The sequence below is a fragment of the Lepisosteus oculatus genome, chromosome 4, assembly GCF_040954835.1.
Source record: "Lepisosteus oculatus isolate fLepOcu1 chromosome 4, fLepOcu1.hap2, whole genome shotgun sequence".
Taxonomy (NCBI): domain Eukaryota; kingdom Metazoa; phylum Chordata; class Actinopteri; order Semionotiformes; family Lepisosteidae; genus Lepisosteus; species Lepisosteus oculatus.
Window position 1 is genome coordinate 5,585,110 of NC_090699.1, and position 23,439 is coordinate 5,608,548.

The following is a 23,439-nucleotide window of genomic DNA, read 5'->3' on the forward strand; positions in this document are numbered from 1 at the left end:
AATACATGTAGCAATGGTAATTAAGTACAATTAAAACACAGATCAAGAAATGTGGAATATGGTGTGATGAATAAGAATTAAAAATAGGGAACTACGTTCTGGCACATAGAGTGTAAGGAGCAGGGTTGATGAGTCTTGGATGCTATTTGTTATTAGGTTGGCTGTAGTGTCTGCCTGCAGAGGGCACCCTTGCTGACTGTAACTCAGGAAACTGCTCAGTTATGTTACACTACCGCCAAAATCACAGCTACAGGCCGACACCTGCTGTGCACCTGGACAAAGCTGTTCTCCACATTAGAACTTTTACGTGTGAGAGCCCAATCTGTACTCTTTTGTTATTGTTGTAAGTAATTAAACCATTTTTTTCTTTTTAGAATCATAAGACGAGTAAGAATATTGTTCTTAAAAAAGGAGCAGAATCACTTAAAAATGCTACCACCGAATTTTGAAAATCCCCTGCTAATAAACACACACAACAAGACAGGAAACAAACTGAGAGAGAGGAGATCACAGAGAAACCCTCAGTAATAACACACACAAAACAGGACAGGGGAAAGCGGGACAATACATCAACGTGTCAGAAGGGTTTCTAGGTGACAGTGCTTGAAAAGGCTGATACATTCTTCTAATTAAGCCAAGCTGGTTGTTGTACCAAAAATCAAGATATTCTGCTGGAGTTCTTAACCCAGTTCATTCTTCTCAGTGTAATATCTGATACAGTATGTCTCCAATACAAAGGGTGATGCACAATACAGCAATGGTCTGAAACTCTTCTGTGAGCTGGGTAGCTGCTAAACGATTGCATTTCATTTGATTTTTCATAGCTGCTGGTGACAAAGGCATTTATTTTCTGGATTTCAATTATTATGTAGTGTTCCACACAGACGTGCTAATCTTTCTTTCAATCGTGCTATTCTGCAATTTCCAGAATTGCAGAATAGCACGCCCAGGACTTGTAATGAATTCTGACATTTACTATATGTCTGGGTTTTGTGAACGGCATTTATTTGCTTTACATTTCTAAAATATGTTTTCCTAAAAGGAACAGGAAGTGTATGCTTCACCATTCGCTAAATGTAGTTTTTAATTTGGCATGTGAGCCAAAAACACTGACACATAAACTACATTTTCCGAAGCCCCACACACATATCGCCACTATTTACGGCATGATACACTTTCAGATAGACCAAGCAAAGTAATGTGAAAATGAGTAAGGAATATTACTGAGCTAAAGAATTATGTGAAGTAATATCCACAGATATCCATACATCAACTATTACACCTGTTTTTGCAGATAGCCTTTATCCACATGCAATTATTTACCCCACTGTCGATAAAATTAAATTAAATGTTTCAAGCTCTGCATACTTCAACAATATAATGGCAAGCTACAATATTAAGAATTGAAATATATAAATAGATAATGTGATCTTAATATAATGCAAACTTCAACAAAATAATGGAAAAGTACAATATTAATGTAGTACAATATTAATAATGTAGTAGAACAGTCTTATCACATTAGGGGCTACAATCACTGTGCAGTATAATGTTCATGATGATGCACATCTGTAGCAAAAATACTAGCTGGCAACAGAAATTCACAAATTAAAAGTTTAATGTTCCATGTGGGTCTACAGTTACAGTCAATCTACTCTCCCTGTGCATTTGTATTAAAATAATAGTTGCAGAAGTGTGTGTGTGTTTGAGGAAAAGTGTGAGCTTCCCAGAGTGTGTGTTTCTTGCTGTGCACCAGAACCCTGACCCCTCTCTGCACAGAACTGGTGATCTGCTGAGAGAGAAATCTGCTGATCTGCCAACATGGTGATCTGCTTGCCGATACGGCTGGTGTATCTTGATGTTCCTTCTTTGGTTCGGAGCCATTTATCTGCATCTGGTCTCAAGGCTGGCTTGTCTGCCTGATCTGAAATAAACAGGAAACTGCAAAGATAAGAGACGCAGCTCCCTTTTCACACTTTCAAATCACATTCTACCATTTGAGGAGCGGCCTCAGCTTTTGAAAAAGGTGTGCTGTTTTTCTGCACTCTTTCTCTCTCACGCACCGTTCCAAAAAATCGTACACACAGTCCTGGGGGAGACATGATCATTCTCCTTCCCTGGCTTCCCCAGTTCCCCAATATCTCTGCATCACTGAAGAGCTGCTGTAACACACTGCAGGCTCTGATCTCTGCGTTCTGCATTTACTGGGTAACTCTGAAATCAGATCCTCACTCTATATACCTCCGGGTGTCTGTAAAGTAAATATGCCAGTTGTTAAGGACAAATAATACATTCAAAATTATTCATTATAAAGTAATAGTTAACAAGGTATAACTTTTATCAATCAATACTTACAATTGCCTTTAGGGGATTAGATAATTAAATCGAATGACTAGATCTTGCATTATAATTCCTGATTGTGTTAATGTAATTAGATTGTCTGGACAGGCTCACCTGGCTAGTCTAATTTAGTATAATCCAATCTCTGAGTGACTGTTGATATTCGTACCCTAACAGGCAACTGCCATCACTCTACAGGCATAATTTCCTCCTCAGTGTCAGACATGTGACTGTTTAGGCATCTTGTCAGCCTCGTGGAAGCTAGTGACCTAGAGAAGCCAGCGAAGATGAGCCCTGCTCTACTGCAAAGTCTTGTGTCTCTCTTCTTGTGTCTTCTTTAGAGTACTCTTGTGAGGACACTTATAAAAACCTTCCTTCCTTCTCCTCACACCACACACTGAGGAAAAGTCCTGGTCCACTCCTACTTCAGATTCCTAATGAACTGTAATAATAAATAATTATTAATTCCTTTTTCTGGACACTCCACACAGAGCTCTTTACAACAATGGGGTAATGTAAAGAGGTACATGGGGAACTGGGAATCCCACTACCGCCACCAGTGTGTCCCCCCATCTAGATGATGCTCCAGTCTGCTCACACACAGCAGCTCTCATTGGGGAGGAGAGCAGAGTGATATAGCCAGTTCAGAGATGGGGGTTATTAGGAGGCCATGATGGGTAAAGACCAGGGGGATATTTGGCCAGGACACCGGGTTAACACCCCTACTCTTTTCGAGAGACGCCCTGGGATTTTTAATGACCATGGAGAGTCAGGACCTCGGTTTTATTTCTCATCCACAGGACGGGATTATACACTATAGTTTTTACAGTATAGTGTCACCGCACTAGGGCATTAGGACCCACACAGACTGCTAGGTGAGACAGAGCTCTCCTTCCTGGAACAGGATTACTGTATACCCAGATCTCAACTGCCTGGTAGAGACTAGAGAGTAGAGGAGTTTATTGACGAATGCACATGGACATTGGAAGTCTTACTCATGATGATCTCTCAGGACGTGCACAGTACAGCAGACAACCTGGTACAACAGACAACACCACACAATATAGACACTACATTACAAAGCAGTCCATATTGTAATAAAAAGAAACAACCTATTACTCTAATCCTTCTCCTCTACTCTGCTAAAGACATGAATTTGACTGTGGTGCACCCAAGATTTCAAAGTCACTTTCACACAAATCATCCCGAAATGTGTTTTCAGCCCTTCACAGTCTTATTTTGGGGGACAAGAACTGGAAGACTTCACTTATACATTAATAGATTTCAGTCAACTTCATTGAGGGTAAGTTGAAGTCATAGCACAGTCATACAGCTAATGAATCAGCTCATTAGATCTCTGGTTTGCACAAAACCCCCTGAGAAGCTTAAACACACACATGCCCTTAGAAATGGATGCACGTACACACACACACACGCACGCACGCACGCACACACACACTGTTCTCTGCTTCACGTAAATTAAACTACACACACAGGTAACAGGTGATACCTGCATGCACCCTCTCCCATCCCAGTCTCTCAACAGCTCCAGCTCAGAGAAGAAACTTTGCTAATAAAATTGTTCAGGCTGGGTTAATAACTGGACAAGACAGGTGTTGCGAAAATGAAACTGTAACGAACAGTTCTTTCCGGACCCTATGCGGACGACACAATCCGACGAAGTGGGGGAACACTGGGGAAACGTCATGCAGGAAAACGGGGCTGAAGACAGGGGGGCGTGTCCAAGGTGCGCTGGTGCACGGGGAGGTGTGGCCGAGGCGAACAATCCCAAAGAATAATCCATAGAGTATCCAAAACACGAAGGTAAGTCCAAAACCAGGAGATCCATCAGAACTCGGAATTAAAACCACGAAGACCGGGTCGGAACCGGCGGACAGGGACAAGGAACAGGGGTTAAAACCTTAACGGGACCAGGCGCTTCCTGGTCCCGGACTCGCACGATATGGAAATCAGATGCAGAGCCCGGAAGAGCGTCAGCGCCTGGCTTTTAAGGTGGGCAGGGAATGGGAAACAGGTGCAGAGAATGAAGTCTTGAGTGAAAGGGCTGGAGCACCCTTAAGGAGGGGGGACTATAGTCGTGACAGAAACTGCGTGCATACAGAGAGCCTTCTGGTAACAATCAGCGAGGGGCAAGCTGAAAAAGTCTCAAAGCCCTGGTTTTCCAGTCTTTCTAATGAAAAAGCAGTGAAAATCTTTCACTTTGACTGGGGTTCATTGGCCCAGTGTAATAATAATATTAATAAACTAATAATAATGAACAAACTTTATTTTATGTAGCACTTTTAAAAGTAACTTCTCAAGGAGCTTTACAGTAAAAAAAAAATTACAAGGAGGGGAGAGAATTAGTATAATTAAAAACAAGGGTTTCCAATTAAATGAAAGCCGTTCTGAAGAAGAACGGTTTTGAGTCTGGATGTGAAATGGCTCAGGGAAGCATTTGGGATAGAATCCCAGGGCATTGGGGTACAGCAAGAGAAGGCCTTGTTACCCATAGAGTGTAGAGGAGATCGCAGTACAAACAGGAGACCAGAATCAGGAAGACAACAAGGCAATAAGTCAAACAGGTACTGAGGTGCCAAACCATGCAGAGCCTTAAAGGCAAGCAGGAGGATTTTGAAACCTGTTAGGAAGCCAGTGCAAGGACTCCAGGATAGGAGTAACATGATCTCTTGCACAATCTGTCTTGGCCTGAAATCCGGACGGCGCAAATTAATTTACAACAGTGAAAAGTGACAAATGAGAAATCAGTCTATTACATTTGAGCTCTCCCAAGATTGCAGTCAAGTTCACTGAGAGTAAGTAGCAAGCTTATCAAAGCGGATATCTGATTTACTCTGACTAGTAAGTCAAATGGTTCCTTAATCGGGACATTACATCTCTGGTGCATAATTATTGAGTCAGTTTGTAACCCCCTGTATGTTGGTGGTCTGCGACTCTACAGCACTGTGAGCTATATGAAGGCAGGTGTATGTGCATTTCTGCTGCCTCTGCTCGGTTGTTTAAAAGAGACTCTCCTCTGTGTCCAGTTTCCAACATTAGGTGAGCAGGGCCAGTCCACTAAGTGTCCAGTGAGAGGCTGGGAAGATGAAGATGTTTTTTCTGCTGGCGTTTTTTGGGATCCTAATCCTGAACAAGGAAGAAGGTAAGAGACGAATCAGAAATTGAAAATTTAAATGTAAAATAAATGTGCAGATGAACTGTCGTATAAGCATACGTAGCCTATGCAATGATATGCAGTTTGTGGACAGTCTATACATATATACAACACCAATGAAGACTGAGAACTGCAGCTGCTATTGTGCAGCCTGATCCTGGACACAACAGAAGGTAAGAAGACAACAAGCAGTCGATTGCGCATTTAAACTGTGTAATGGAAAGTTACTGAGAATAGGTGTTTTATCCCAAAAAATGTTGTTTACGGACAGAGCTGTGCTGCAGAAGAAGCTGGATGCTTAGAACAAAGTGTGACAGCACCCAGCTCGTCAAGGGCACGGGATGTTTTAATAATGTTTATCTCTGCTGCTTGAAGAAGGGAGTATGAGAAGCTATTTGAATAACTGCTCTTTGCTTAAAGCAGAAACCTATAAGGAATGGAAAATTACTGCTTCGCCTGTCCTTGAAGTGTTGCATCAGCTTTAAAAAAGATATAAAACCAGGGATCTCCCTGCTTGCTTTTGAATCAGCTTTCACTTCTCTGCACAGACGGGTGATGGCTTTTTCCCATATTGCAATATGAATAAAGACCTTACTGAGTCCATGAGAATACTTCTCCTGGCTCTTCTTCGATAAAATTCCACGACAATCTTTGGTGACGAGGATGGGATCACAAACCTGAGCGCGGACGGCTGCTGAGACTCAATCCTGGCCTGGACAATTTTAGTGAATTGGACTAACCTCGGGGGATAATCTGTTTATCCTTCCAGAGACACGTCTGGAGAATTGGCAGCTGTCTGACGTCAGTAAGGAAGGAAAATAAAAGATTATAGTCTGGGTTAGAGTCCCGGCGGAAGAAAATATTTTTATGTTCATGAACTGTGAAGCTAGGGTAATAGGTGTAAGGGAACTTGCACATGATTTATGTATGATAATTAGGGGCCCATAACTATGAAGGATCTTTGTATGTGGTCAGAATGGACAGGGGAAAGTTAGAAGAAAAGAAGAAGAAAGGCAAGAAAGTGAATTGGACAACTTACGTCAGGGAAAGAGGAATCACAGAAATGATGGGAAGCTTCAAAAAAGGCTAGTCTTGAAACTAAAGAACAGCAAGCTGCAGCTAAAGTCTTGGCCATGCGTACTAAAAAGAAAAGGTCTCCACCGAAATTAGAAAGAGGTCCGGATCCAAAGCCTTTTGACTCTGAGAGGTGTCTGACTGGGTGTCAGGGAAAAAAAATAGAAATTAGATTAATGCAAAATGAAACTTAAATAGAAATATGGACTGTCAGATGGAATTTAGTCTGAACAGGAATGTAGAAAAGTGTATGAACATTGGGATAAAAATAAACAGATAAGGGCTTTATTTTAGAGGAATATTGGAGAATTCAACAGAATATCATAGATAAAACAGAATAGGATAAGCGCAAAAATTCCTGACGGAAAAGCTAAAAGCAATGGCTGAATGAAACGAAATTCTATCTGCCTTTAGAGAGAATCTGGGAGAAGGGTGGGAATTAGTGTGGAGGTTTTTGAAAGAGCATTACCCACCGAAACTGAGTGGACAAAAGTAACAGCATGTCAGCAGAAGGAAGGTGAGGATGTTTCAGATTCTACAGAAAGGTTTTTAGCTTTGTGGATAGTATACTTGGGGTTAGCCGGTGAAAAGGAAGTGAATGAAGATACTTCCACAGTAATAAAACAAATTTACTTGAGTGGGTTAAAACCTGATGTTGCCAAGAATGGACACTATGCTTTCCTGATATTACAGAGAGCGGGGACAGAATTGATTTAATAACTCACGAAGCATGCATGCTGAAGTGCGAGCGCTGCAAATGGGAGGTAAAAAGACTCCCAAGGAGGAGAAAAAGGAGCCGCCAGTTTGTCGCAATTATAGTGTATATTATATTAATATTATACCGAGATATAAGAAAATAATGAGGACTGGGATAAATCTTCTGATTGGGCATATCCAAATGGGGAAAAAGGGGGACAAAACCCCAAAGATAAAACTACTAATAAACTGGTGCTTATTACTAATTTTACTAATTTTGGAGGAATTGTAGGAAAGAGGCTTGATTTCACATTTAAAGAACATGTCAGAAGCTGTAACGTGAAGAATTAAATTTAATCTAGTCAGCCCCTTTGTAGCCTTCCTAAGTTAATCTCAGGATTTAAATAAAAGTAAAATAATCTTACAGTGTGCAGTAACTGGGGGACACAGGAGCACAGCTGTCCTGTTTTTAGACTAAAACAGCATACAGTTTAAAGCAGATACAAGCTGTCACAGTATGCTAGGGAAAAGATGTGCAGTTTCAACTACTGATGTGGGTGGGGGACACCCCAGACCTATTGGGCTAGGATGCCCTGCAGCATTTATAAGGAATTACTGTATGAGCTATGTGATATTGTGATTGTTTCACCTAATGAGGGAATCCATAAGGCCACTCCAAGTATTAGATCTTCAGAGGGAAAAAAGGGTATAAAACCAACTGCATAATAAAGCCAGGGTGAATTCCTTCTCAGACAGGTCATCTGTATGTAATATGTATGTGAGTGAAAGAAATGGATTGTGAGCTGCTGTGCTGGCGCAGGTGCATGAGGGTAAGCATCGTCTGGTGGATTATTATTCAGGACCCCTCGATGCAGTGACCAAGGGGCCATGTTTATGTGTTGTGCAGGCTACCTGCCTGGGTGTATAAACTGTGAATAATCCGGTGAAGAACAAGTAGACCGAATTAAAAGATTTAATTGAAACTTGTAAATATGATAAATGGAAAATTGTAGTGATTTATATATACTGCATGCCCTCATAGCCTAATGCCCTTTGAAGTACGACAAATGCACTCTGTCAGTCACCCGGGTGTGAGGCTCCGTGGCTAAGGATTTGCGCCTGTGACTGGAAGGTTGCCGGTTCAAATCCCGCGGCTGGCAGAGGAATCCTACCCTGTTGGGCCCCTCGGTAAGACCCTTAACCCCAACTGCTCCAGGGGTGCTGTACAATGGCTGACCCTGCGCTCTGACCCCAAGCTTCTCTCCCTGTCTGTGTCTCCAAGGAGAAAAGCTGGGGTATGTGAAAAGATGAATTCATAATGCAAGAAATTATATAGGGCTAATAAAGCAACATTATGTTATATATGAGTCAAATGGTGTGCCGGTTACCCAAACCTGGGTGGGGACCGGGTTTGAAGCAGTAGCCACTTATGTGGTATCTCGATGTGACGCTTATCAAAGGAACTCAACTATAGTTCAGGTGCGGGTACTACAGCTCAAAAGGCCTGCTCCTGAGGATCCTTTCATGCACTGGCAAATTGACAATTGGTAAGGGAAAACCTGGGCTCTTATAATCTTTCCCAGTGGGTTGCTGCCACTGCCTCTGTGTCTGTGTCTACCAAACACTTGATGACAGAGATACAATAAGCCCTCGGTGGGCACTGCCCTCCCTCTTGTATTGTGATCAAGGGACACACTTCACAGGGAAGGTGTGTAAGGCTGTGGCTGCGTTGTTCGGGGTGAGATGGGACCTTCGTTGCACCCATCACCCTCACTCTACTGGAACAGTGGAACGAAGGAACAGAACTCTGAAAGATCGACTAGACATCAGACTGAAGGAACGCCAGGGGTAGATGAAACTGCAAAGAACAGCGCCCTAAACTGTTCCCTGACTTGGGAACCACCACTGGCCAGATCAAGAAGCTCTGAAGCAGATGACACCAGTCCCGTGCCGCCGGGAACATCGCAGGCCCGGAATAGAGGCCCAGAAGGAGATGATGGCGGGACACGAATTAAGTACAGACTGCAAAGATCACTGAAAATGAGAATTGATGAGCACACCCATGATAAGGGGGTGAATGGCCATACATACATTTTAGCTCTGTCACATTTCTATGCGAGCAGAGACAATCAGAGTTTGTGTTGGGTTTGCACAGCGGGGCCCCAACCTGCTGTAGGGAGGTTACCCTTGGGAGTGATTCCCCTAGATGCAAATGATTATTGTGGTTTGTTTGTTCATAATAAGATGTTTTGCAGGAACGGAACAAAGAGAAATTTTACAGCTAGAATTGTTCTGCAAAACGGCACAGCTGAGGCAGGGGAACAATGTCTAGATTTTTCTAAGAGTTATTACCCAGTTGTTGACCTATCTTGAAAAACCCCCTAAGATTATGCTGGGCTCCAGCCCACAGGGATTTACCTGTGCTGTAAGAAATAATGCGTGAATAAGGAGAGAGGCATCAAAGATACACCTGCTTTCTTTTCATGGTTAAAATCATTATTTGGGTCATTGGGACTGTTTTTCTTGAAACTATTCACGCCTGTTGTTGTAGTGTTTTTGCTGTTGTGCTGTTGTATGACTTATATTATTCCAATGTTTTCGATCTATGGTAATGAAAATGTGTACGCATCAATATGTACTGCTCAGAACAGACTCCGAGGAGCCCTGGGACCCACCAGGTGAACCCTATGAGGACTCTGTGGTGCGAACATATTTAAGGATAAAAAGGAGGGAATGAAATGGAAAGTTACTGAGAAAAGGTGTTTTATCCTAAAAATGTTGTTTACGGACAGAGCTGTGCTGCAGAAGCAGCCAAATACTTAGAACAAAGTGTGACAGCACCCAGCTCGTCAAGGGCACGGGATGTTTTAATAATGTCTATCTCTGCTGCTTGAAGAAGGGAGTATGAGAAACTATTTGAATAACCGCTCTTCTTTGCTTAAAGCAGAAACCTATAAGGAATGGAAAATTACTGCCTGTCCTTGAAGTGTTGCATCAGCTTAAAAAAGATATAAAACCAGGGCTCTCCCTGCTTGCTTTTGAATCAGCTTTCACTTCTCTGCACAGACGGGTGATGGCTTTTTCCCATATTGCAATATGAATAAAGACCTTACTGAGTGAATGAGAATACCTCTCCTGGCTCTTCTTCGATAAAATTCCATGACAACTGTTCTTCGTTTTCCCTCAGATTTAGGCTGAGTGCACTGTGAGAAATCACAGACAAAAAATCTATCGACTGTTGCATTATTGATCAAACCGAAACTTAATCATAACAAAACCTAAATCACAGAGCTGAGAGGAAGTGTGCCAACACATCTACACATGTTAAACTAGTGGCGCTCTTAGTCACATGAAGATGATGCAAAGAAACAAAGCCGATTAAGAGTTTCAGAGCCACAGCTGTACTGATCTTGTCACATCATCTTGTAGCTTCAGTAGGTCAGAGCTGGATGAGAGACACCACTCCTTTTCCGATTCCCACCTGAAGTTACTCAGTTTCATTGGAGTAAAGGAGATCAAAGAGTGAAAAAGGAGATCTGAGCTCATGGTAAAAGCACAGTAAAGTGTAGTAAAGAATGGGGAAAACATGATTACAGCACAGTAAAGTGTACAATAAGAACTGCCCCCATGAATCTTAAGATAGTTTGCTAGATTTTGTCAGGATGATGAGAGGTTGATGAGATTAATTGAGCTCTTCTCTGTCCAGGGGTTCTATAGTGGTCAGTCAGGGTGTGAAGGAGGGACAGTGGTCCTGGATGACTGATCTCAAGCCTGTTCTGTATGAACCCCTCTGTCTCTCTCCAGTGTCCAGCTCTCCTCTGTCCAAGGAGCTCTATAGTGGTCAGTCAGCGTGTGAAGGAGGGACAGTGGTCCTGGATGACTGATCTCAAGCCTTTTCTGTATGAACCCCTCTGTGTCTCTCTAGTGTCCAGCTCTCCTCTGTCCAGGAGCTCTATAGTGGTCAGTCAGGGTGTGAAGGAGGGACAGTGGTCCTGGATGACTCATCTCAAGCCTGTTCTGTATGAACTCCTCTGTGTCTCTCCAGTGTCCAGCTCTCCTCTGTCGAGGAGCTCTATTGTGGGCGGTCAGGATGCGGAGGAGGGAGCGTGGCCCTGGCAGGTCTATATCCAGATCCAGATGAACCACAACCAGGCCACATTCTGTGGTGGATCCTTGATTAGTGAGCAGTGGGTTCTCACTGCAGCGCACTGCTTCAAACCGTGAGTGTGTCCTGAAATCCCTATCTGCCTTGCCACGTCTCTGGGAACTGCTGTTAAAACACTTTTCATTCTTTTCCTACTCATTGTTCAAAACCGATTAAGTTCTCAGCCTGTTCAGGTGTGCTCAGACAGGGTCCCATCTGATTAGAACAGTCCATTCCACTAATTAGCCTGTTCAATTTAGCCGTTTTTCTGCGATTCTCCCAAACTAATCCTTCTGAATAAAAAACAATCAGAGGACAGTGTAAGAAAAGAGGCAGCTATATCAGTTTAATCTGGTTTTGATCAATGGTCTGGATTAAAATCAAACATTAAAACTCTTGCCCCGTCTCAACGTGTCCCGGAAATGACAGAGCCAAAGAGGTCTTTGGTCAAAATGTGTCTCCAAGCAGTATTATTGGCATTGCAATAGTTAATATTTACTCTGGATACTGATTACCTGATCCCGCGACCAAGTACACAGAATAATAATATTTATTATTCTTGTATTTCTATTAATTATAATATTTAATACAGTACCAATGTATAAATTGAGCATTCTTCTTCTTCTTCTTCTTCTTCTTCTTCTTCTTCTTCTTCTTCTTATTATTATTATTATTATAAGACTGTCTCTTTCAGCTCCTTCTTGCTCAAGCATTCCTTTGTGAGGCTGGGGGCGTACAAGCTGGACCAACACTCCGAACACGAGGTCAAGAAAAGCATTAAGAAGGTCGTCCTACACGAGCAGTACGAGAAAGCAACAGACGGCTTTGACATCGCCCTGGTGCAGCTGGACAGCGAGGTGTCCCTCTCTCCTTACATCAGTCCTGTCCAGCTCGCCAAGTCCAACAATGTCTTCACAGAGGACACAGAGTGCTGGGCCACTGGGTGGGGGATGACTAGAGGGAATGGTAAGAAATGATGATCAGGGCTCCTGTGTTTCTCGTTAGGACTCAGGAACTAAGACTGCAGCCCACAGCCGGTCATTCTGCACATCTCTCTTGTCTGGTTGCTGTGAGCTCATTCAGACATCTCACCCAGTCATTTACTTGAAAGAAGGGAGCATATCAGCTTCAACAACATCATGGTGTATATTGTTCTAGATCAGCGGTCAGCTGACATGGCACACGTGTCATTATTGGCATGCAAAGAGATTTTTAATGGCATGTGTAATGAGAGTGGCACGTGCAATAGACTAATAAGCCATGAAGAAACTAAGTTAAAAAACAATACAAACTGTGTTAGACTGTGTAATCCCCTATAACATGCTACCCGATGAAAGTGCTTTGGTGTAGAAAAAACGATTCACGGTTTGTATGCTGCCTTATTTTTAGCAGGGATAGCCAACTATTTTAACAATCTGTGCTGCTAATAATATTTATTTTGGTATTTATTGTGGCATGCTCATCAGCTGAGATGGTTGTGCCTGGTGTCTGAACATGAGGACAACCACTCATGATGTTTTTTTAATAAATAAAGAAAATGAATGCTTTATACCCGGGAAGGTGTTGGAAATAAAGTGTAATAAATAATGCATGTCATTCTGCTTGTCTTTAGATTTGCAGAAAATAGTAACTATCTTTTTGTCACTCCAGTACCACTGGCACCCCCTCGCACTCTGCAGGAAGTCCAACTGGCCATCATAGACAACAGGCGCTGTCAGTCCATGTACAACAGTGAGATAATCAGGAAAGACATGATGTGCGCTGGGTATGAAGATGGACAGAAGGACACCTGCCTGGTGAGTTCACCATCCGCAGTGCAGACAGAAACTAGACCAGTTGGTGCAAAAATTCAAGACAACTCATACATGGTGGATACATTTGGAAAAGTATTTTAGAATAATAACTTTACAAATCAAAAGTGATCACGCTTTCACATCTATAAAACAGCAATCTGTGTGTGATCTACGGCCACTAATCATCCAATTCGATTTTAGTAAGTTAGTTTATAACCAGCAGTTTCTCCAGGAGCAATATCACCCTACAACTTACAACTGACACCCCACTGGAGCTCCGCAGTGTGAGCCTGGTCAGTACCTGGATGGGAGACTCCTGGGAAAGCTGAGGCTGCTGCTGGAAGAGGTGTTAGTGGGGCCAGTAGGGGGCGCTGTGGGGGTCCTAATGCCCCGGTATATTGTTACCCATCATGGCCTCCTAATAACCCCCATCTCTGAACTGGCTTCATCACTCTGCTCTCCTCCCCACTGAGAGCTGCTGTGTGTGAGCAGACTGGAGCTTCATCCAGGTGGGGGGACACACTGGTGGGGGTGGAGGGGATCCTCATTACCTGTAAAGAGCTCTGAGCGTCCAGAAAAGAGTTATATAAGTGTAAGGATATTATTATTATTATTATTATTATTATTATTATTATAATTATTATTATTATTACGTTCTTCCAAAATGAGCCTTGAAAGATTTGCGGAAAATGCATACTGTGAGCATGTCATTACCGTTGAGCAACAGACAGTTATGTGCAAAATTACTCACGTCATGATGGAGTTGCACCACTTTGATTTGCAAATATTTACACTAAGCACAGCCCTGTATTGTCACCGTGTGAAACTATTCCTTCTTCATTCCCCATTTCACTCCAGGGTGATTCTGGGGGACCTCTGGTGTGTAAGGGGGACAGCTGGATCCAGGCTGGGATTGTGAGCTTTGGAAGAGGTTGTGGTAGCCTCAACTCCCCAGGAGTCTACACCCGGGTCACCAGCTTCACGGATTGGATAAAGAAACACAGTGGAGTCTGAGGAGTTCTACGGGATCCAGGGGAGAGCGCCTTCTGGTGCAACTGGCAACTGGCTGCTGCTGCTGCAACTGCAGAATCTGATTCCATCTGATTAGATTGCCCGTCTGCACAAGATAATTGCATGTGAGAATATGCCAAAAGATAAGACTGGGAGATACAATAAAGATAACACAGTGTGTACCATAGCTATGAATTATGGATTTAACAATAAATGTTAGATCTTGTCATTTCAGGACAAAACAGCTGGGCATGGCCGTCCATTTTGTTGAAAAAAATGGATTTGAAATTGGGGAGTCGGTTCTGTGTCACAAGCATTGTGATACATCAAGAAATAACTAATATTTGTATCCACAACAGATGAAGAGATGGAATCGCTAGCTAGACGTGCTTTTGCCTGCTGCTGTGAGAGATCAGTTGTACTCTTATTCAGTTGACCATTGAGCTCAATAAAATTGCAAGCACTGAAACCCCTGGTCTGGGGCTGTTGTCTCTCCATCGCTGTATAGAAAATTGACAAAACGCTGTAGCTCCACCCAACCGCACTGCAGCGTGGTAGCGCCCTCATGTGTCAGTCTGAATGTCTGCGTGCATCAATATTTTGGTTCATATGTCTCAGCGTCCATGTAATAATAATAATGAACTATTTTATATAGCGCCTTTAAAGGTGGCTTCTCAAAGCGCTTTACAGGATGACAAGAACAATAAATAAAAAGAATACACAAGACAAAACACAGTTACAACACACAGAGGAGACCGTGGATGGTGGTACTAAGAAAAGCAGAGGGGTGAAGAATGGAACCAGTTAAGTAAAGGCTCTTCTAAAGAAGAGGGTTTTGAGTCTGGAATTGAAGGAGTTTAGAGAAGGTGACTCTCTGATATCCTTGGGGAGAGAGTTCCAGACCTTGGGGGCATAACAGGAGAAGGCCCTGTCACCCATACAATGTAGACTGGCTTGGGGGACAGTAAGGAGGGCAGAATTAGAAGAGCGAAGGTTGCGAGGTGGGGAGTAGGGCGATAAAAGTTCAGACAGGTACTGAGGTGCCAAGCCATGCAGAGCCTTATAGGTGAGCATGAGGATTTTAAAGTCCACACAGAATTTGACCGGATTCTGGCTGCTGAGTTTTGGACATACCGCAGTTTGTTCAGAGTAGATTTAGAAACCCCAGAGAGTAGAGCATTACAGCAGTCAATTCGAGAGAACATAAATGCGTTGATCAGCTTTTCAGCCACAGTTAGTGATAGCATAGGGCGTAGTCTAGCAATATTTCTGAGGTGAAAAAAGATGTTTTGACAGTATGCTGCATATGTGGGTCGAATGTTAAGCCAGAATCGAATATAACCCCAAGGTTTTTCAATTTTGATTGAAGCTCAAGTACAGAACCATCTACAGATAATGTGCTCGTTTGTGTCTCTACATGTCGCAACATTTGCCAATTTGGTATCCATGCTAAAGGTAAACAGACTAGTTTTTATGTGTCAGATGTTTGTAGAGAAAGGGGAAGATTGGTATCTGCTGAGTCACTGGTGTCTGACTCTAACCTGTTAAGCAAAATATGTGTTAAAGGAATTAGGGTGACAGGTCTACCTGCTTGAGAGTTACTTCCTGAACCTAACATTGAGGGTTTTATATTGGGAAATGGGTTCCTGGACACTCCTTTGTTGTACAGTATGTGTTTATTTTTGGTCCATCCATCTGAAAATTTTCTTTCCTATCCGAAGCTCTTGTAAGGCAAGCCTTTGGTTAAATTGCTCCAAAAGTTGTTGTTTTTTTAACTTACTGTAAGTGTATTTATTTACCCTGTAATTTGGGACATTTACAATCTCTCATCAAAGAGCATTGATAAGCTCAGGTGTTGTGAATGATGTGTCAATGTTTCTCTTCTAACTATTCTTACTGTAGAGTCAAGGCAGCAATGGGGTTAAGGGCAGTTCTATTACATCTTCACTACTGCTTCTCTCTCACTGTCTCCTGTCCTGTTGTGTGTGTTTAATACTGAAGGATTTTCTGTGATCTCCTCTCTCTCACTGTCTCCTGTTTTGTTGTGTGTTCATGACACATTTTCTGATATCTCCCCTCTCTCACTGTGCCTCCTGTCCTGTAGGGTGCTCATTAAGAAAGGATTCTCTGTTTTTATAAGGATTCTCTGTTTTTAAAAGTTAAACAAACCGAGTGGGTGAGAGATCACTAGAATCCACTGAAACTGCTAACAGCCTGAGGAATGATGACAGAGGGAAGGCGAGGCAAAGCTGGAGTGAAGGGGAGGGTGAGAAGAGGGAGGGAGAAAGAGAAGGTATGTGACAGACAGGTGTACTTCTGTTCCTCATTAAAGCAGGAGGTGGGGGGACAGGGTACAAACACTGTGATACCTGAAGCAAGTCAGACTGTGAACCATGGCACTGCAAGGCAACCTGTTCTCTCTCCTGGCTTTGCTGCTGTTAGCAACAGGTAAGCTATTGTCCTAACAGTATGTGTGTAACCCTTGTGCATATCGGTCTATGTTAATCTATCTATGTCACTGTCTATTTGTGTGTTCAGAGTTTCTATTTTAGATCTGATTTTCTAGCAAGAATAGAGGCCAATATTTGAATTATTTTCAGGTTTATTAAAATACAATTTAAAAGAATCAGAATCCAGGACACACTGTTGATATAGTTTAATTAAAGCATCTGGAAAACAAAGGCATGAGCTAGTGTACTGTACTGGTGCCATACTGGGACTGTATGTGGTCTGTACCGAGTCTGCACTGGGTCTATACTTATACTTTAGCTGTATTGAGTCTGAACTGGGTCTGTGCTGGGTCTGTACTTTAGCTGTATTGACTCTGAACTGGGTCTGTGCTGGGGCTGTACTGAGTCTGCACTGGGTCTATACTGTGACTGTACAGTTCTGTACCGAGTCTGCACTGGGTCTGTATTTTGGCTGTATCGATTTTGTACTGAGTCTGCACTGGGTCTGTACTGAGTCTGCACTGGGTCTATACTGGGGCTGTATCGAGTCTGCACTGCGTCTCTACCGGGTCTCTAGTGATGTTCAGAGAGATATCTAAAGGCACTGCAGGAATCCAACTGAGCCCAATAGAAATAACTGTTTCTGACTGTGAAGGGGTTTCTGTACGATCCCTGCTGGATCTCCTTGGCTGAGGAAATAAGGAAGAGACCCTCCATCCAGTTGTGACCTAACAGAAAGTATTGACATCTCAGACTGATTAACATTATCATTGGGCACCCCTGGAAAGCCCATCCATTCATTTCTGGGAAATAATTAAATGTTAAAACGTGTGCAGGACCCTAACCTGCCAGGCACAGGGTGCAAGGTAGCATTCTACCCTGGTTGGGATGCCAGTCCTTGCAGGACACACACACATTGGGGACAATTGGGTGCTGCCCATTCACCGCTTAACCCAGGCAGAGCTTCCTTAGAACGGGCTGAGCACACAGCAAACAGGAGCTCCGGGGCAAAAAACCCACACAGACACAGGGAAGAGGCACCGAAACTGAGGGCACCGCCACTGATGGGACAGAAAGTGACAGGATCAAAACGGAGATCTGGATTCGAAATGTTTAGGAAACCAGGTTTCTGAGCTATCCACAACACTGACATCCCGAATATCCGAGCTGCGCCCGAATGGACCGACACCGAGTTCCTGCGGGGGGCTTCAGAACTGAACTCAGACACTGTTGCACTGCATAATATCAACTTCAGAACGCGGAGGCAGAATGGAAGCTTTAGTGAACAGCACAGCTGCCAAAGAACAGCTAATTAAACCTAATTAACTAAACTTACTAACTAAACTAACCTAAACTACTTCCCCCACAGCCCCTGGAAAAAAGGAGGTACAACTAAAGTTCAGTTCCATGGTACACCATGGCAAGCGAAATCCTAGCAGCTGGGCTTGTTTCCAGACTGGGGGTGGGGGGTTTCTACAAGAATCCGAAACCAGGTTCTTGTGACTTCAGCAAAACATGAGTTCAAAGATGCTGCTGGATTGATTTAGCTGCTATCATTCCATCCTCCATACAAAACTCTAAAAACCTGCTCGTCCGTAACGTCTGCGGTAATTTCTTTCATTTCTATTATTATTATTATTTCTATTATTATATTATTAACAGGAATGAACTGCAGACAGCATGACTGCCAGAGCTATAAGAAAACCTGCTGGATCACTCTCTAGTCCCGTATCCACAGGTCTAGGGCTGTCAGTAATGTTTCCAACAACATCAAGAGATTCCGTTCTAAAACCCAGCACAACCCAGGAAGTTCTGAAATAATAATAGCTCAATTGTTTCCTATATTCATGATCACCCATCAGGACTTTATCTGCGACGCAGGAGTCACAGCTGTGTGCTTGCGACTTCTAGGTCATTTTCCTGTTGGACCGGCTCTAATTCGGTTCCTCCTGGAGAGTGTACACCTATTTTCAGGAGCTCTCTCTCAACAGGTCTGAAATCCTGTACTCTTTTCTATATTCTGCCGAGAACAATAAGTCTCCTACAAAGGCGATTTGTCTTTCGTAGGGCTCTAATTCCATTTATACTGGTGTGAACACATCCTTTCTCCCACTATCATGTAGAACCTTAAATTTGACTTCATTTGACCCAAATCTCTACCCACTTCTCAGTCTTATCTGAAATGTATTGTCAAGCTCAGGGCATCCTGGGGGGCAATTTCTAGCATGTATTTCCATTATGGGTGTACAGACAGCTGGGTTTTTCCTTTGCTAAGAATCGGAGCATGTGAACATGTGAAAGCTCCTGCAGTGCTTTATTTCTGGATGTTCTTGCTTTCTCTGTGGGGCTCTGTACAGACCCACTCCAGCGATGAAAGCCAGTTGTACCTCCTGGGAAACCTGGGAGACCTCCTGGGAAGATCTAAAGGTTGCTGCTGGGAGAGGTGTTAGTGGGGCCAGCAGGGGGTGCTCACCCTGTGGTCCACGTGGATCCTAATGCCCCAGTATAGTGATGGGGACATTATACTGTAAACAGGTGCCAACCTTCAGATGAATTAGAGACAAATAACTTGTCCTGAGGGCACTGAGGAGGTACCGTCTGCCCTACCAAGGCTCGTCGGACAATTACCTCAATGTCCCATCTTACCGCTGCCAGGAACTTACCAGACGGGATGATGGGTTCTGGAATCAATTCGGCCTCAGGGGGGTCGTGGATCCGTGAAAGGGCGTCTGCCTTGATGTTCTTGGAACCTGGAGTGTAGGTGAACAAGAAATTAAATCTGGAAAAAAAAGGGACCACCTAGCCTGGCGAGGACAAAGACGTTTGGCCGACTGCAGATACTCCAGGTTTTTATGATCAGTGTAAATTAAAAAAGGGTGATGAGCACCCTCTAACCAGTGCCTCCATTCCTCCAATGCCAGCTTAATGGCCAAGAGCTCACGGTTACCGACGTCGTAGTTCATTTGGGCAGGGGATAACTTCTTAGAGAAGAAGGCACAGGGATGAAGAATCTGTTTTTCTCCATGACGTTGGGAGAGAACAGCACCCACACCATGGCCAGAAGCATCCACTTCGACCACAAAGGGCAAAGTTGGATCAGGGTGTTTTAGGATGGGGGCTGTTGTGAACAGGTGTTTCAGATGCTGAAATGCTTCTTCGGCTTGAGGGGTCCATTTGCCTTGTTTAGGTCCTTTACGGGTCAAAGAGGCTATGGGAGTGACCACCGAGCTGAAGTTTTGAATAAACTTCCTGTAAAAGTTAGCAAAGCCAAGAAATCGTTGAATGTGTTCGCCGAGACTTTACTCGAATCCATTTCCACCCCCTCCGGCGAGATGACGTACCCTAAAAAGTGAATCCTCGAAGCATGGAAGGTACACTTCTCTAATTTGACATATAGTTTATTCTTAATGAGCCGGGAGAGTACTTCTCTGACATGGAGAACATGATCCTGGAAGGAATCAGAAAAAAATAATATGTCATCTAGATAAGCCAAGACAAATCTTTGTAGGAGATCACGAAAGATGTCATTAATAAAAGATTGAAACACTGCTGGAGCATTAACCAAACCAAAGGGCATGACCAAATATTCGTAATGTCCATGGGTTGTCATAAATGCCATCTTCCATTCATCCCCTTCCCGAATGCGACTTAGGTAATAGGCCCCTCGTAAATCCAGTTTTGTAAAGATCTTGGCTCCATGCACAGACTCAAGTGCTGCTGGAATTAGAGGCAAAGGGTACCGATTCTTGATGGTGATCTCATTGAGGCCACGAAAGTCGATGCAGGGATGGAGCCCACCATCCTTCTTTTCCACAAAAAAAAAACTGGCACATGCTGGTGAAGTGGATGGACGTATAAGCCCAGCCTTCAGAGAGTCTCGTATATAGACTTTCAGGGCCTCAGACTCAGAATTGGAGAGTGGAAAAATACGACCTTTGGGAGGGATAGTACCAGGCAAAAGGTCAATTGCACAATCGTAAGGTCGATGGGGGGGGGGAGGGCCAAGGCCTCCTGCTCATTAAAGGCTTCCTGTAGATCAGAGTATTGAGGGGGTATGGTAGGAACCCCTGAAGGGGACGTCGCCATGAGTGCAATCTTCACTGGTAGGCGACAGCATTTTCTAATACATCTGGGTCCCCAAGCTACAATCTCTTTACGGTACCAAGAAATGTGTGGGTCATGCTGCTGTAGCCAAGGAAAGCCTAGCACCAGAGGATGTGTTGGGGTCTCAAGGAGATAAAACCAGATGTCTTCCGCATGGGTGGCGCCTATCTGCAGGCTTATAATTTCCGTTTGCCACCTAATAAGTCCTGGAGATACAGGGGAGCCATCAATAGACTGGACACGAAGAGGAGTAGACACCAGGGTCAAGGGTAGTTTCCAAGCTCGAGCGACGGTGGCGTCTATAAAGTTACCCGCCGCCCCTGAGTCTATAAAAGCAAGAAGAGGTCTCCTTTCATTACCCCAGAATAGTGTAGAACAAATAAAAAATCCTGAGGAAAGCTGAGGGAATTGAGTATTCTCACTCACCTTAGGATTCTGAGAAGGTGGGCGGCGCCTCAAGGATGAGTATGCAGCAGGGCAGGCCGCTTTAAAGTGTCCAAATTTCCCACAGTACAGGCAGCGACCCTCTCGTTGGCGCCTCTCTCGTTCTTTAGGGGTTACCCGGGTGCGGGCTATTTCCATAGGTTGTTCTGAGTCGGCAGATCTGAAAGGTGATAGCCGAGGAGCCTCTAGTATAGGGGACCGAGATCTCTCAGCACTCCTATGACGAATTCTGAGTTCTAATTGCAATACCTGTGAAATAACTTCCTCCAAGGTATTGCCCAATTGCGGCATATTTACCAGATGGTCCTTAATTTCTTCACTGAGTCCTTGACGGAAAAGAAAAATAAGGACCTCATCGTCCCAGTGGGTCTCTGCTGCTGCTACTCGAAAATCTATAGCATAATCATGTACAGACCGGCAGCCTTGGTGGATGGAGGAGAGGCGGAAGGCAGAGTCTTGGCCAACTATGGGACGACAAAAAACCCCCTTAAATTTTCCTAAAAAAAGATCATAATCCTGAATTTCAGGAGCCCCGCGATCAAGCAGAGCAGTTGCCCATTCCAAAGCGCGGCCGGTTAGCCGTGAAACTATGAAGGCGATCTTGTCCTGAGGAGAAAAAAAAGTCTCTGGATGAAGCCTGAGAACCAGCGCACACTGTGCTAAGAAGCCCCGACATTTTGTAGGGTTGCCGTCAAACCTGTCAGGTGGAGTTAGTGGAAGAGGTCGAGGGGCAGGTGTAGGAGCTGGCGGAGGCGGAGCCGAAGCGGCAGCTCCAGCGATGCTTCCTCGATTGCCGATAGGCGGCATTGCCGACAGGTGCGCAGAGATCTGTTGGACAGAAGCCTGGAGCTGGACTAAGGCTTATCCGTGCTGATCCAAAGCCGAGCGAATCTCCTCTTGCTCCGCTGGGTCCATGTAAAAAGGCTAAATATTCTGTTATGGGTTCGGTAATAGGGACCGAACCAGTGAGTGAACCCACTTGCAGGAGCGAACAAAACCAAGTCGTAATCCGAACCGTAATCGTAGGAACGAGCCGAGAGTCCAGGGGAAGCCAGATATCCGAAAGGGAACGAGTACCGAAGCCGAAGCGTAATCCGAAGTCGTAGTCCGTAGAGCAATCCGAGAATCCAGGGGTAGCCAGTGATCCAAAACAGAGCGAAAGTAACCAATCCAAGCCGAGATCCGAAAAGCCGAAGTCCAAGGGAAAAACCGCAAACCGAAAGCCAAGACGAACACAGAGTAGAAGTAGCGCAACCAGGAAGCTCGAAAGGGAAAACCAATACTGAGCAAAGAGGTAGGGAAGGACAGGTGTTGAAGGAGGATGAGACGGGGGTGTGGTGGTGAATGGGAAAACTGATAGGTGAAGTACGGATAGGGGCTACGCCTACTTCTGCCTCCTCCGTTGCCGGGAGGCAGGGGTCGTAACAGAGCCCTGCTCTACTGCAAAGCCTTGTGTCTCTCTTCTTGTGTCTTCTTAAGAGTACTCTTGTGAGAACACTTATAAAAACCTTCCTTCCTTCTCCTCACACCACACACTGAGGAAAAGTCCTGGTCCACTCCTACTTCAGATTCCTCATGAACTGTAATAATAAATAATTATTAATACCTTTTTCTGGACACTCCACACAGAGCTCTTTACAATAATGGGGTAATGTAAAGAGGTACATGGGGAACTGGGAACCCTACACCACCAGTGTGTCCCACCATCTAGATGATGCTCCAGTCTGCTCACACACAGCAGCTCTCAGTGGGAAGGAGAGCAGAGTGATGAAGCCAGTTCAGAGATGGGGATTATTAGGAGGCCATGATAGGTAAAGACCAGGGGGAAATTTGGCCAGGACACCTGGGTAACACCCCTACTCTTTTCGAAAAACACCCTGCGACTTTTAAGGACCATGGAGAGTCAGGACCTCGGTTTAATTTCTCATCCACAGGACAGGATTAGACAATATAGTTTTTAAAGTATAGTGTCACCACACTAGGGCATTAGGACCCACACAGACTGCTAGGTGAGACAGAGCTCACCTTCCTAGAACAGAATTACTGTATACCCAGATCTCAACAGCCTGCTAGAGACTAGAGAGTAGAGGAGTTTATTGACAAATGCACATGGACATTGGAAGTCTTACTCATGCTGATCTCTCAGGATGTCCACAGTACAGCAGACAACCTGGTACAACAGACAACACCACACAATATAGACACTAC

The 23,439-nt window shown here is 44.1% G+C and overlaps 2 protein-coding genes across 2 annotated transcripts in view; both read left to right on the plus strand.

Moving 5' to 3' along the window:
• The first annotated feature begins 5,261 nt into the window (after positions 1-5,261).
• On the plus strand, positions 5,262-14,702 carry LOC138238094 (serine protease 27-like). Its single transcript, XM_069187975.1, has 5 exons — positions 5,262-5,503; positions 11,331-11,505; positions 12,124-12,395; positions 13,080-13,225; positions 14,081-14,702. The coding sequence occupies exons 1-5, from the start codon at positions 5,446-5,448 to the stop codon at positions 14,234-14,236; spliced, it is 807 nt and encodes a 268-aa protein (XP_069044076.1). The 5' UTR covers positions 5,262-5,445; the 3' UTR covers positions 14,237-14,702.
• A 1,855-nt stretch (positions 14,703-16,557) lies between these two features.
• Positions 16,558-23,439, plus strand: part of LOC102697987 (transmembrane protease serine 9-like) — a 60,062-nt gene continuing 53,180 nt past the window's right edge. Inside the window, exon 1 of the mRNA XM_069187951.1 lies at positions 16,558-16,681. Within this exon, the coding sequence (XP_069044052.1) occupies positions 16,627-16,681 (55 nt within the window). The 5' untranslated portion in view covers positions 16,558-16,626. The remainder of the gene's footprint in view (positions 16,682-23,439) is intronic.